At 44.9% G+C, this 15,572-nt stretch overlaps 1 protein-coding gene across 7 annotated transcripts in view; it reads right to left on the minus strand.

Annotated features, from left to right (window-relative positions):
• The window catches only part of LOC147641711 (uncharacterized), an 88,644-nt gene that overhangs the window by 23,069 nt on the left and 50,003 nt on the right, over positions 1–15,572 (minus strand). For 6 of the 7 annotated variants that reach the window (XR_015265979.1, XM_086798809.1, XM_086798804.1 and 3 more), the window contains one exon: positions 13,432–13,623. The exons of the other annotated variant lie outside the window; for it this stretch is intronic. Coding sequence is in view for 5 of the 6 variants with exons in the window: in XM_086798809.1 (XP_086654935.1) it covers positions 13,432–13,623 (192 nt within the window). In the remaining variant the exon portion in view is untranslated. The remainder of the gene's footprint in view (positions 1–13,431; positions 13,624–15,572) is intronic. 7 annotated transcript variants of the gene reach the window in all.

The following is a 15,572-nucleotide window of genomic DNA, read 5'->3' on the forward strand; positions in this document are numbered from 1 at the left end:
GAATGGCGATCCTCCATGATGAGGATGACGATGATGATCCATACATATCCACATTTACCTAGGGATTAGTATTACATAGTGGACTCCTGTACTATCTGAATACTACCTTTCTGACTAAGAGCATCTACTATAGGGTTGTGCTTACCCAATACATAGTCTCAATCATTCTGCCAAACTGTTTTTGTTATGTTGTCTTTTTTTCCATGATGAGATTCCATGGACACATCGTACACCTTTTGTTTCATAGACCCATTGGGTCTTTTGCAAGATGTTAATATATCTTCTTCTTCTTCTTCTTCTCTCCCCCACACACCACCCTCTCTCTCCCACACATGGCAACCTCCCCATGTAATACCAGAGGGATGAAACAAGGGAAGAGGGGGGGGGGGGGGGGGGGGGGGGGGGGAAGGGGTGCGGCAGTACACATTAATCCACACTGCCCTACAGGAAATTGATGCCAAAAGGTATCCAAAAAGTGCCATCACTCAAAACATGCACAAGGGGATACAGGCCATTAGAGACATTCTCAAACAACAAGATGAGGAAATTGAAGCCATGGGGTCAGAAATGCAAACGCAATTGCAGCATGTATTAGCTACCTACAAGTTGATATTGAAAGAAGAGATGGAAACACAACTGCCGACAAAGCTAAATACAATAATGCAAAATCAGCTGAGTGAGAATCTGGAAACATGCCAAGCAATGGTTAAAGCAGAATGTATGATGTTATGTATGCCTCAAATGAAAGCATGTGTACAGGAATGCACCGGATATGTGAGAGTACAATGTATACAGGAATGTAAGGGAAAGATGCAATCATGTGTAGCCCGATGCGTGGGTGAGGTGAAAGCCGAATGCATAGATGTTAATTTGGAAAGAAAATAAAGAATGTATTTCCACATGATAGGTTTGTAAGTAAGGGAGTACTTGATGTGTTGCACTCACATGTATGAGGGCTGACAAAGACGACATCAATGGGAGGAGATCGTTACTATGTATCTTTCATTGATGATCACATAAGGAAGATGTGGGTCTATTTCATGAAAGAGAAAAGTGAAGTGTTTACTCACTTTCAGAATTTTAGAATACTAGATGAAAAGCAAACATGTTTGTAGGTTAAGTGCTTGAGGTCAGATGGAAGGGAAGAGTACTTCTCTAATGAGTTTAGTGAGTACTTGAGAAAGCATGGAATTCAAAGACAATTTACATACTTATGTTAGCAAACAAGGAATGCAACTGCTTGAAAGCATATAGCAGCCCTCTATGGAGGTAATATGCACAATTATGAAGACGAATCTCCCTCCATGGTGTTGTCATGGGTGAGGAAAGGTCTTGGGTTTCAGGTCCAGGGTTCCAAGTGGACCTACCTCCATTGCGCAAGCTAGAGTGACCCATGAAATGTAGTGGATCTCTGATCTGTCCATCATGAATGTAAGGGACTCCTCCCCTATACATGCATAAACAAGATTGGAGAAACCAATAAAAGGGCTGTAGGCAAGCTCACCACCCAACTGTAGGTTCACGTCCACAAACCTCCCCTGAGCCAAGGGCTAAGGTTCCAATCCCAAGAGCCCATGCCAGTCAGCCCTGACGTCCCATACCACTAGTGCTTACCCACAGGGGCCCTCAGCAAGACTACCCCTGATTCGCCATGTCCATGGTGAAAGTATGCCAGTTTGTCCAGGTCTAGACCACAATGAATCAATAATAACCCAGGACACTTATATAGTGCTTATTGTTGTTATAAATAATAGTCCAATAACCTTGGATTTATTAAATTTGAACCTTGGTCACCGAAATTTACCTGCTTTTTCTAATCCCAGGGCTCCCCTAACCCTGCTGGATGCAAATAAGGTGAGGAGTATTGCCTCGGATTTTTATCTGATCTTACTCTTTGTAGAGGCCCACTCTTTGGATAGAGATTTTGCACAACAGAAAGTCTCAGAGCGCATCACATGCCCAGGCTTATTACAAATGAAACGTGCACCTCTTTGGATGCCCCCTTTTCAAAGGACGAGCTGAGACATGCATTCTAGGCCCTTTCAAAGGGCAAATGCTCAGGGGATGATGGTATCTCTCCATCCTTCTTTTTGCAGTTTTTGGATTACAATTGGTGATGATGTTACTAATGCTCTGCAAGAGATGTGGTGTACTAGTATGATGCCTCCTTTTCTCACGGAGGGTCGTATCCACCTTGTCCCGAAGGGTGGGGAAAAGACCAATATTAGGTAGTGGAGGTCCATAACTCTCATTGGATCTACTTACAAAATCTTAGCAAAGGTACTGAGTACGAGGCTTCAACTTGTTCTTCAAAGGGTTATTCATGATACACAGAATGGAATCATCCAAGGAGTGAGTATTTTTTATAATATCTTTTCATTCAGGGAAGCTGTGGAGTGGGCTCAATATTGCCATCAACCCCTTGCCATTCTAAAAATCTTATGACAGAGTATCTTTTTTTTTTTTGGTGCTGGAAAAGAGGGAGAATCCAAGGCAATTCCCCCCGATTTCCTCATTGAAAACAGGGATCTCTTTGACCTTTGTGGCATGTATGGGTTCACTAATACCTAGGTATAGACACTCTCATCTTGATGAACCTATTGGCAATCTTGACACTCCCTCTAATCAAGATAGCCATCATATGGTAGGGAAGGGAAAGGAACAAGAAAGGGTCCTACTTTGCTTATTAAAGAACTCTAAACTTGGCCATGTTTTTTCTTTTCAATCACTGCTATACTTTGCTGCAAAAGCATAGCTTGTTTAAAAGTGTTGATTTTTCAGAGTCATTATCTTTCTTTCTAAGCTATACTTAGCATAGAGATGTCAAGCTGTTCTTACATGTAGACTCCTATCTAGCAGAAGCATTGAGCAAATTTGGTGAAATAGGAATGGGGCATAATTCGTACAATCATGAATTATACTTGTGTGTGATGTTTTGTGTTGTTCAATTATATCTTTTTACATAAAGATGTTGCCGCTCCTATTGTTGTAGGTCTTGTCTCTAGAATTGATTTGTGTGATGGAGCTCACCACAATTTCCACCTGGTCTACCTGATTTGTGTGCTTTACTTTGCCGCAAAGCATACCTTGTTTAAAAGTGTTGCATTTTTGGAGTCATTATCTTTCTTTCTAAGCTATACTTAGCATAGAGATGACAAGCTATTATCTAGCAGAAGCATTGAGCAAATTTGGTGAAATACGAATGGTAATCATAGGCCTTGCATGGGGGATAATTCTTACAATCATAAATTGTACTTGTGTGTGATGTTTTGTGTTGTTCAATTATATCTTTTCATAGATATGTATACCAGTATGTGTTCTTGTTGTTGTTACCGCTCTTGCTATTGTAGGTCTTCTCTCTAGAACTGATTTGTGTGATGGAGCTCAGCGTCCCATACCACGAAAGCACACCCCACATAAAACCCTTGTTAAGCATGATCATAGGTGGAATGGCCAACTTTCCATCCTACAACCCAACCTTGAAGTAGCCAAACTCCTCTTTGAACACCAAGGTCAAACCACGGCTACATGGAGCAAAAATGTTTACAAAGATTGATTTAAGGTTTGGATATTATCAAATTAAAATCAAGGAGCAAGACATACCAAAGATAGCTTTTAATACAAGATACGAGCATTGTGACTTTAGTGTAATACCCTTTGGCCTTACAAATTCTCCTGTAACCTTCAATCGTTTGATGCAAGTAATATTCTGAGAGTATCTGGATGACTGTCTTGGTATTCTTTGACGACATTTTCGTTTATTCCAAAAATGCCGTAGATCAGGAAAAGCATGTTTAAAAAGCCTTGGACATCCTGAGGAAGCAAAGGCTCTTTGCAAAGAAGAGTAAATGCACCTTTTTCACAGAACATATTAAATATATTTGGGATTTACTATATATGAAGATGGATTCTCAGAGCTAACCGTATAAAGGTGCAAGCAATTATTGATTGGCCAGAACCGAAGATTGTAAAGGAGGTTTGAGGTTCTCTTAGTCTAACACGATGGTACCACTTATTTATCCGAAGGAATGCTAGACCGCTTCCTCTAACATCTTTGCTTAAGAAGGATATGCCATTTAAATGGACCCCTATGTGCTAGAGTGCCTTTGATAAGTTGAAGATTGCATTGGTAACTAACCCAGCGTTGAAATTGCCAGAGTTTGGCAGACCTTTTGAGGTGATTACTAATGTAAGTGGATTCGAATTTCCCGGGATCCTTATGCACGAAGGAAGGCCAATAGCTTATGAGTCACAAAAGCTCACACCCCATGAGCGAAATTATGCAGTTCATGATTTGGAGCTTTTGGTCGTCACTCGTGCTTTGAAAATGTGAAGACTAGAGGGTTGATCTAATCCATGCAAAGTCAAGGATGAAAGTTATCACCATGTTTCACCCGAATCTTTCTCCCTGGCTTCCGTAGTCAGCTCTACTCGCTATTAATAAGATATCTGGAAACCTTAGCCTAGGCATCTTGGATTATGATCATCACCACAAGACTGCCTATCACCTGCCGCCTAGTGGGTTCATGGTAAAACTAGGTATGATCTCTCCTCCACTTTAAAGAGAACTATCCACTCGTGTGGAAAAGTAAGAGCATGCAACAAATTACATAACATCACAGTTCAACAAAGATCATGTGGAAAAGTAAGAGCATGCAACAAATTACATAACATCACAGTTCAGCAAAGATCTCGAATTAATTAAGCGTTTCACCAAAAAAGTACAAAAAAGTACTTGAAATAGCGTCACGACTTAGGGTCTGTGAAGTCAAGGCTATGGAGCCATTCTTGGACCCACCAATGTGTGCAAGTTCAGACTTGAATCCCACTTAGCAAAAGCCACTTGACACCACTTAACAACGCTACGGTCACCATTAGTTGGCAAAGGCATGGAATCACCCATTAACCTTGGGTCCCCGACACTATCCTCCCCCAGAGGATCTTGGATAACGCGCTCCTGTTTATCTTCCAACCTTAATCCTGATGTGGCGGGTAAAATCCTAGCCATCCTAGAGCTTGACTTGCTCAAAGTTGTCATTGCCAACTATTGGATGACTTCACAGAATTACTGCCAATTAACTCTATATATCTCTGGTGCACACTAAACGTGCTTGCTAACTTGGAGAAAAGTAGTGATAGAAAGGTGACGAGTTATAGGCTGGAAAAAAAGCTTTTAGGGTGGATGAGAGGGCTGAAGCGAAGTTTGCAGCTTTCAAAGACCAAGATCTTGGAGATGGTGTGCTTAGATCTTGCACTACTTGTATGAATGAGCCAACAAGAAGGCTAAGACCAAATTTATAGGACAATTGAGTTTAAAAAAGCACCCTTGCTTTAGTTTTGTGCTTTTCGAAAAGATGGGGCTGAAAATTCCATACTCCCATACTCAATGCATCTGTGGTCTCATAGACCCTGCACCGTCATGTGGGGCATTTATCCGTGATGATGACTCGGTCATCACGATAAACGGCCCATTTTCTTGCCTTGAGGGCTTCCATAACCTGAACCATCCAGGCTTTCCTATGTTCCACCTGTAGGGGGGTCAGGTCATCTCCAAGGTATATTCTGGTGGTTTGAAGGGTGGCCCTCTTCTTCAAAAATGCCAAATGGGACTCCCTATTTTGAACCTCTCCCTCATCAAGTCCTTCTTGGCTTGCTAAGCATCTACAAAAGGGATATCCGTGCGGCCCATCTGTTGCATAAAGTCTCACCGTCCTCTTTTGGTGAGTTTCCCGCATGCAAGCCTGTTACTCGCACATGTAGAGCCCTAGATTGGCAACGCTTCTCTTCCTCAAGCGTGGCCGTCATTATGGATGTGGCTTTTGGGGTGTAAACTGTTTTTTGCTTTTTCACAACCTCAACCCATTTGGAGGTTCCTCCAACCTCCTCTTTGCTTGCTTCCATGTCTTTTTGAAAGCCTGCATGCTCCTCCCGGAATCCTACCAGTTAGATGCATATTCAAGGCCTCATGGATGCACTGTCTTGGCAGATTAGAGGAGATACCAGTGTGGTATTTTTGGGACACAGAGCTGTGTGTGTAACCTCTATGTAAGAGGTCCAGAGGATTGGCAGATTCGACATGCAAACATACAAGCCATGAATGGCCACGTTGTACTCATTTAAACTTTTCCATTTAATTTGAATAAAGAAATACCAAAAGGGGCGCCAAGCTTTGGGGCCAACAAGTGTCGTTCTTCTTTTCGTGTTGGAGCACTCTAGCTCCCATTTATTTGTTTTATCTGCTGGACTACGATTGGTTTGGGTGACTGCTAGTCTACCGCACTTTGGTTTCAAGGAAAGAAGTGTGACCAGTTTAGAAAAATACACTCAAAACTCCCGCCAAATATGAAACTAAGTTTGAGACCCTTCGAATTGATCTGTGGATCAAGGTTATAGAACTCGAGGAATTTTGGTATGAAATTCAAAATTCCGATCAAGAAGTTTTGGGGATACTGATTCAAGAAATACTCCTTGTATTCAAAAGAAAATCAAACTAAAAACTTACATAGAAACCCTATTTTCTTAAAGGACTGTCTTATGCCATAATAGATGGATGGGATGGGATGTGAATAGATGTGATGAGATGTCATGTGAATCAGATAGATGTGAATCAATGGATGGATGGGATGTGAATGTGTATGTGAAGAATGGATGTGGATGTGTATGTGATTAATGGATGTGGATGAGTATGTGAAAGAAATCTCTACTGTGATTGCCTTCTTAGCCTTCTCTAGTTCCGCCTCAAGTTTGGCATTGGCGTCTCGCAATTGGTCTTGTGTGGCTAGCTCTCCCTTCTCTTTGCCAAACTTGTGCATCTCTTCCTTGCAAAATTCCATACATTTCTCCAGGCATGCATGCATCCTTCCAAGCTTCCATCTCTTGTCGCATCTCATCTTGCAGCTGTTTATACATTTCCTCTACTCGGTTGTCTTTGCCCTGGATCTCAGTCCTGACAGCACGTATCTCCTTTTGATGGTGGTTCAATGTCATGTCTATCAGCTTCTTTTGGTTTGAAAGTGCCTTCTGAGCCTGTTCTTCGATCTTGTTCATTCTATCTTCAAGAGGGAGCAACATTGTCACAATCACCCACCTTAAGCTGTGGTCAAGGACACGGGACAAGAAGGAAACCGGCCCGATACATGATGGGGTAAGGGTGGGAGTGGCTTTTGGTTAAGGGTTCAACCATTTGTCCGGGGTAGGGAAATTCTACATTACTGGGGGAAAGACAGAACAGAGCCAACCCAGGCAGGAGAGAGGGCAGTGTCGGATAGAAAAGATGGTAGGCGCAGAGCATAGGTGGAATGGGTAGCGGCATACAAAGAAGATGGAGGGCGTAGAGCACACACAGAATGGGCAGCGGCGGACAGACAACATGGTGGGTGCAGAGCACGCGCGAGAAAAAGGGCGGCGGAGGACAGACAAGATGGCGGGCGCATAGCACACGCGGGAGAGGACGGCGCCAGACAATCAAGATGGCAGGCGCAGAGCGCAGGCGGAATGGCGGAAACGGGAGAGAGGGCGGCGTCGGATAGAAAAGATGGCAAGCGCAGAGCATACGCGGATGGGGCAGCAGCAAACAAAGAAGATGTAGGGCGCAGAGCACACACGGAACGGGCAGCAGCAGAAAGACAACATGGTGGGTGCAGAGCACGCGCAGAGAGAGGGCGGCGGAGGACAGACAAGATGGTGGGCACATAGCACACGCGGGAGAGGACGACGCCGGACAATCAAGATGGCGGGCGCAAAGCACAGACGGAACGGCGGAAACGGGAGAGAGGACGGCGGCGGAAACGGGAGAGAGGGCGAAAGAAAGAAAGAAAGTTATATTAACATCTACGGAAGACCCCAAGGGCCTATGAGACCAAAAGTAATACAATGGTACCATGGATATACTGAGCCATGGAAAACTGAAAGAAAAAGTAAAATGAAAACATATGACAGTACATGTGATCAACAAATGATCTTGTGTAGAGTGAGATATGCTGTGATTAGCTAATGTCGATACCCGCCTCAGCTAGAACCGATTTGATGGTGGAGTGAATGTCAGGCCTCTGTGATGGGAGCGCGACATGTCGGTGGAGAACCTCACGAATCCGTCTCTGTGTGGTGGAGGGTCCTGATGCTCTGGGTCGGGGACGTCTGGCTCGCAAAATGGACTGAGCTCTCTCACTAGGAACTGTCAGGATAGGCACTGGGATAGATCTCTGGAAGAAATCAATGAGCTGAAGCTGTCGCGCCCACCTCTCCCTGTGGTATGAGTCCGTAGCAGTGTCTCTCTATGGCGCTGTGTCTCTAGCAAGAACTGGCCAAATCTGCGCTGGTTTGCGGACTCCATGATCTGGCGGAGTGAGGGATGTCCACTAAAGATGGTGGTGTATCTCTCTCTAATGACACTATATGCTCTCCATCTGCATACATAATGTTCCTCACTCTCAACCTCCTCCTGGCATAGTCTGCATATCCTCTCTGCTCTAGGGATCTGTGTTGCTCTACCTGCCTCAATCTCAAGTTGGTGTGATGACACTCTGAGCTGGCCAATCACCACTCGGGCACTGTGAGGCATGTACACATCCATGTATCCAGGTCTCTGTATGAATCCATCCGCTGAAAGAGAGAGTCTACTAAAGACCCAATGGGCCTATAAGACCAGAGTGATACAATAATTCCCATGGAATATCTCATCATGGAATGGAAAATAAAACAGAAACAAAACATGAACATAGCTATCTCACTGGGGTGATACAAAACTGTCCATGGAAACTCATCATGGAATACTAAGAACATAGAAACATGAGAGAAGCATCAGCTCCCAATAGATGGTATACCAATCTCCCAAATATCAAGCATGGGGCTAAAGACTACGGCCGAGCGAGAAACCTGCACCTACATTAGTACTTTGGTAGTTAGGGTCAGTCAAAGGTGCTGCTGTTGTTGCACTTGCTGCTACGAGAGAGAAATGAAATGAAATGAAATGTTATATTAATGTCTTCAAAAGGCCATAATGACCTATGAGACCAAAAGTTACATCATGGTGGATCTGATACAATGTCTGGATAAAAAAACCCAAAAAATGAAAAATAAAGATGATACTACAGGCACCTAGAAAATGAAACTGGAAATGGAAGGTAAACAGAAACCCTTATAGGGTGTGAATATAGTGAGGGGGGGGGTACGCTATGGAGGTGAGTGGAATATAGTGAGGGGATACAATATCATGTGGGACGGAGGGGTACACTATGGAGGTGCCTCCATCTCATAATATGTGCCGCATCGGACGCTGGCGGATCTCCTCAATATCCTCCATGGTGAGTACTCTGACTGGACGTCTCCCATGCCGTGCTAGTATGGTCCTGATCCTCAGTTGTAGTCTCCGCCAGTGTCGAGATGGGCCTCTAATCTTGGGGCACCTGGAACGCCCCAGCTCTATAGCCCGATCAATCAGTGTACCTCTGGTGCGGCTGTACTCTGGGGCTAGCTGCAATGCCTGCTGACCTGACTGCTCAATCTCTGGTCGAAAGAAGTCTGTAATCTGCCTCTGTAGGTGTCTCTCCCTCTCTGATCCCCTCCCTCTCAGGAGACCCTCTCTATGTCTACGCAGCTCCAGCAAGTACAATCCAAGGCATCTCTGATCCTGGTATCTCATGACTCTAGAAAGTGGTCCAAAGAGAGAGAGAAAGAAAGAAAGAAAGAAAGTTATATATGCTGTGATCAACTAATGTCAATACCTGCCTTGGCCAGAACCGATCTGAGAGAGAGAGAGAGAGAGAGAGAGAGAGAGAGAGAGAGATTAACGTCTACGAGAGGCCAAAGTCGGCCTATGAGACAAAAAATAATACAACTGTGTTCTTCCGGTCATCGGAAGAAAAGAAACAAAAGAAAAAGTGTGCATGTGTCTCGATACATGTGAATCATCATGGATCGGTGGAGCCCATATACAAACAATATAAGGGGGGTGGGGATGTGGATGGAGTGCTAAGGCAAGATGCATCTCTATATGCTGAAGGGGTAGTACAAGCATGCTATGCAGATCTATGTCTAACTCCATCCAGTGCCATAAGAGGGATATAAGATATCATACATCGCCGATGTTGAGGCTGTGAATGGCATGAACATGTACCTTGAGTCTGAATGAAAGCGAGCTAGCCTCTCCTGTGTCTCCATCTGGTGTCTCATTCGGATAGCTGCTATCTCTCGGTGACGGAGTCGGGGTGCTCTATGTCCACTCTGTCTAGGTCTCCTCCTGGCTCTCAATTCCTCTGCTCTCTGTGCGGTCACCCCACGTGGTACCTCAGCTGGCACTGGCATAGCTCTCTGGAAGAAATCTGTGAGCTGGGACTATCTCCCACCCCTAGTGGGAGCGGGTGTCTGGAGGAGTCTCTCTCGAGAACTATGAAGCTCTAGTAGTAGTCTGCCAAGCTGTCGCTGGTCCGAGGCCTCCATCAACTGATGTAGTGAAGAGTGCTCCTCAAACAATCCTGCATATCTATCTCTGACCCCCTGGTGGGCTCTACATCTACATACAAAGTGATCCTCAGTCTCCACCTCCTCGCGGCACAATATGCATATCCGCTCAGCTCTGGGAACCCGTGCCGCTCTCCCAGCCTCTATCTCTAGCTGATGTGATGAGACTCGTAGCTGTCCAATAGCAACGCGAGAGCTGTGTGGCATGTATACATCCATGTACCGCGGTCGATGTATAAACCCATCCCCTGAGATGCTCATAAAGTGGTCTCTGTAATACAGCATCTTCGGTGGTAGTGGGCTCTCTGGTGCTGTCCATGTCTCCTGTATGTAGTGCTGCCATATGTCTTGTCTCATCACTATGTTCCTCTCATTGAGAGAGAGGTAACCCCGTGGAGCAGACTGATGATACTAAAAAGGTGGCAACCGCTCAATGTCTATCCCATGATGTGAGAACCACTGTAGCATCTGTGCATACCAAGATCCAGTGTGTCCAGCCTCGGCCAGCTGTCTGGATGCCTCAAAAGCTCGGCGGGATAATCTCTCCGTGGGCATCTCCCTCATCCTGTATATAAAGGAGATCGTCTGGAACAATGCCTCCACTGCCATAGGTGGTGCAGAAACTCAGCTCGAACAATGTCGTGCGGCACGGATGGTTTGCTGCGCATCATCCTTGAGAGCATCAAGATATGTGGTCTCTCCAGCTGTACCCATGTGGAGGCTGCAAGCCCTGGTGCCCAAACCGCTGCTGCATACATCAAGGCTGGTGTCACTAATGTATCAAAGAGCCACCCCTTCGTGCGGGGTTCCTGAAAATGTGCCTTATGACACTGACGCTCAAGGCCAGCAAGAGCTGCATACCCCCGGGTCACTCTGTCTCGGACTGCCTAAGCCATGGAGAAGTGTCCAGTTGAGCTAGTAAATGTGATGCCAAGGTAAACATAAGAGCTCACCACCTCGACCCGCCCTCCTGCTAATGTGAGAGTAGTGTGGCTCCTGATTGCGGGTGAAGTGTGGAAGATCATAACCTTGGTTTTCCCAAGGTTCACTGTGAGCCCCTGCTGTGGGCAGAAGTCATCAAGAGCCACAAGGTGTCTTTGAAGCCCAAGGGTCTATGAGACCAAAAGTAATACAATGGTACCATGGATATACTCAACCATGGAGAACTGAAAGGAAAAGTAAAATGAAAACATTTGACAGTACATGTGATCAACAAATGATCCTGTGTAGAGTGAGATATGTTGTGATCAGCTAATGACGAAACCCACCTCGGCCAGAACCGATCTGATGGTGGAGTGAATGAGAGGCCTCTGTGATGGGAACATGTCATGTCAGCAGAGAACCTCATGAATTCGTTTGTGTGTGGTGGAGAGTCCTGATGCTTTGAGTTGGGGACGTCTAGCTCGCAGAATGGATCAAGCTCTCTCGCTAAGAACTCCTCTGGGGCGTGGAGCTGGAGCGTGGGTACGAGTGGTCGGCTTTGATGTCGTAGTAGAGGAACTGTTGTGGCCAGTGGATTCTAGTGTGGAATGTGTGTACCACAAAGAAACATGTGATGGCTCTCTGTGAGGTGTCCTGTCGTCACTGGGGCTGTCTCTCAGCATGCTGCCTCAACACTACAACCCTGTGTCGTCTGAGCTCCATCAAGTACATGCCCAAGCACCTTTGATCCTCAAATTGTATCACCCGTGTGAGTGGTCTGAATCCCTCTCGGGGAAGAGGCAGTGGAATCTTCCCCGTATCTCATAGTAAGCCGCGCAACTGAACATATAATGGGCCTCATCCTCTACTTCTCCTGTGATGCATATTGTGCATGTCCTCTCCTCATGTGGGAAATCCTCAACTCTGCCAGTCTCTACTCTGAGGTGGTGGGAGGATACCTTGAACTGGCTGATTGTGATACGGATAGAATGTGACATGTGTATCTGTATGTATCCCGGTATCACAAAGAAACCATCTTGGGAGAGTGTCAAGAAGTGATCTTTGTAGAACTCACACTTCTTACCAATCTCTGACGGAGACACCCATGTCTGGTGTATGTGTAGCCCGAGTAGATCTAACCGGATGATCCGGTTGATCTCCTGTCGTGAGAGATCAAGGTAGGGGGGATCCAAGCTATATTGAAACAGGGTGAGACGGTCCATCTGTATGTCATGTGCATGAAACCACTCGACTACCTCAAAGTACCATGCATGTGTCGGTAATGATGGTGGCCGTGTTGCTGAGGGCAGTCTAGCTCGTCTCAATCGCTCCCCCTCCCTCTCGCAGTATAATTGCATACAGGACTCTAGTGCTAGTCGTGGGAGGCGATCTCTGTCAAGCGTGTATACATGCTGAATATAAGTGACAGTCTGAAAAAGGGCATCTGTAACCAGTGGGCCCACCCCAAACTCTGCATGTAGAATGTCATGTGGTACAGATGGCTTACTCTTGATCATGCGTGCCAGCATCATCACCTGTAGCCTCTCTATGCTCCTCTAGTGATCATTCCTTAGGCTTGGCCCCCAAAAGGAAGAAAGAAAAAAGGTTGTATTAACGTCTTCAAAAGGCCAAAATGACCTATGAGACCAAAATGTTACATCATGTCCATGGAATACTTCATCATGGTACTTAAGTAAAACTAAAAGAAAATATACGTGGAAAAAACAAGGAGCCTCAAGCTCTAGCATCAGCCAAGAATATCTCGCATAGGGCGTGGTACCCAGTGTAGTGAGGCGGGACAAAGTCCTGCGGTGATGGGAAATGATGGCTCTGATCCTACATGAGTGTGGGCGGCAGCCACTATGTCGGGGGCATCGGGCTCTGCACAGCTCGGTGGAGAGAGAGAGAGAGAGAGAGAGAGAGAGAGAGAGAGAGAACATTGTGGAACTTTTAAAGTAAGTTCTAAGCATTTTTTGGAAGTAATTTTTAAAACAAATCCAAGCAAATTGTAACAGCTTAGACCTACCTTTTACAAAGGCATGCCAAAAATACCTTTCGAATTGCTGCAACATGAATCCCGCCTTTATGAGCAAATGCATTATATCCAACAAAAGGTTGAGATGGGGAGAGTGGTTGTCCTGCTATTTCTGCCACCATGGCCGCAATAGTTGATAACTTGGGAAGCGCATTGGCTGGTATGCATCTGTATCCAAGCTTTGCTTGCAGATTTGCAATAATGCTCACCTGTATTGCAATGAAATAGAAAAGGAGAAAACCAAAATCAAGTACAAAGAAAAGATGCTATGTGTTTAATTATAATGATTATAGATCATCAAATATCATCTACAAATCATCATGGAAGAAACGACACCAGTAACATCTCAAGTTAACTCCATGTGAAGAACTCCACCTGGAGTTGTAGGGTACACTATCGCAATAGTAAGCCGCTTTCTAGCTAAAAACCAGAAGCAACGTTTCTCTAGAGTCGTCATTTCCATTTCCCATCTCATTATCTCCTCTCAAGATATTCCTCACTAATTTTGTTACTAAGTTTTGATTTCCTCACTCACTCCAAATTATCCTCTACCCCAAGTTTCTCTTCTACATGCTCCCATCACAGAGGCCTGACCCTCTTTCGACCCTGAGATTAGTACTGGTTGAGGAGGGATCAGCTATGTGGATATATCCACACACTGGTAATTTTTTTTAAAACAGTTTTCCATTTCCTTTTCAGTTCTTCCATGGTACCATTATATTACTTATGGTCTCATAGACCCTTGGGGTCTTCCACAGACGTTAATATGACTTTCTTAAATTCTTTCTTTCTCAGCTTTTTCTAGCTAATAAACTATTGATCATTTTAATAGCACCACAGCAACCCGGCTGAGTTATTCATCTTTGCTGGGAGAGGAGACTTCATGATTCAGCCATAGTTGCAGGAAACAGCTGCTTTTCCACCCTATGGAATGTGGGAGCTGCCTTTCCACCTTCCTCAAGCCAGGGAATGTGCTGGAATGGGCAGAAACAGATGTGGTGCAGCCAGAACATGAGTGAACACTTTCAGGTAACAAACAGCCGTTTCCTGGCCATAAGACTTGGGCACTCCTTGGACGAAGAATTATGGTGCCCACATCAAGCAGTCAAAATCATTTTTAACATTATACCCTCACAAAAAGGTGGACCTGTGCAACTCCCTCCAACAGTGACACCCCGTGGGCAGCAACTGAGCAAGCTAAAAAGGGAGAAAACCCAGCCTCCAGGTACTCTAGTCTGTAATTAAAACCTTCTTCTTCTTCTTTTTCATGTAGCATGCTTTAACATGCTAGGAGATTTTCGTGCCTTTCTTGTGTCAGTATGTTTATGGAAAATGACGTGTTTTTCCATTTCCATGCAGTGTCTGTTCCCGTTTCCTACCCTCTCACGTTCATGTTCACGTTCCCGTTCCACGCTAACCTGCCATTCCCGTTCCCTTTACCTGTTGCCAGTTCTGTCAAAAAATAGCTTCATTCATGAGTTAAAACGCTACAATTCTGTCACATCTTTGCTATCTCAGATACCCTGATTTTGTACAGTAATCAATCCTCAAGTCATCCACCCACTTATATGTACCAAAGGAAAGTCCAGGTCATTTCTCATACAAAGAAAAAACCAATATGCGATCTTGAGTCCATGATAGTCTACTCATAAAGCTTCAAATCATCAACTATAACATGCATAGCATAGACTACACATGCTATGACATCCCGAGTCACATCATCAGCTCCTAAGAGTAGGTGCACGTTATCCATAGACAAACCATCAAACTCAGTTTCTATCACTACTCCAGAGGTGAAGAGCAGATTCAACCGTGATGGAGGCTAGCACTAAAGAGTGCACACAGCGTTTCTAACAATCCCAAAGCCTTTACGGTTTTGACCATTTTGTGTAACATTAGGATGCTCCCAAAATACTGTTGGGCAATTGCACTGCTTGGATAGACAGAATTATTATACCAGCTGGCTGCAACTTGGACAAACCAGTCCTCAGGTTCTATCCACGCACTTATCCTGAAAAATAGTTGGGGCAAATCTTTCATGCCAACGCAATAGCACATCTACGAATTTTCCCTCAAGCCCACTATTATAGACAGAATTATTATAAACCAGGTGGCCGAAACTTGGACAAACCAGTGCTCAGGTTCCATCCACCCACTT

Source organism: Cibotium barometz, chromosome 1, assembly GCF_041138505.1.
Source record: "Cibotium barometz isolate CiBa-2024 chromosome 1, ASM4113850v1, whole genome shotgun sequence".
NCBI lineage: Eukaryota > Viridiplantae > Streptophyta > Polypodiopsida > Cyatheales > Cibotiaceae > Cibotium > Cibotium barometz.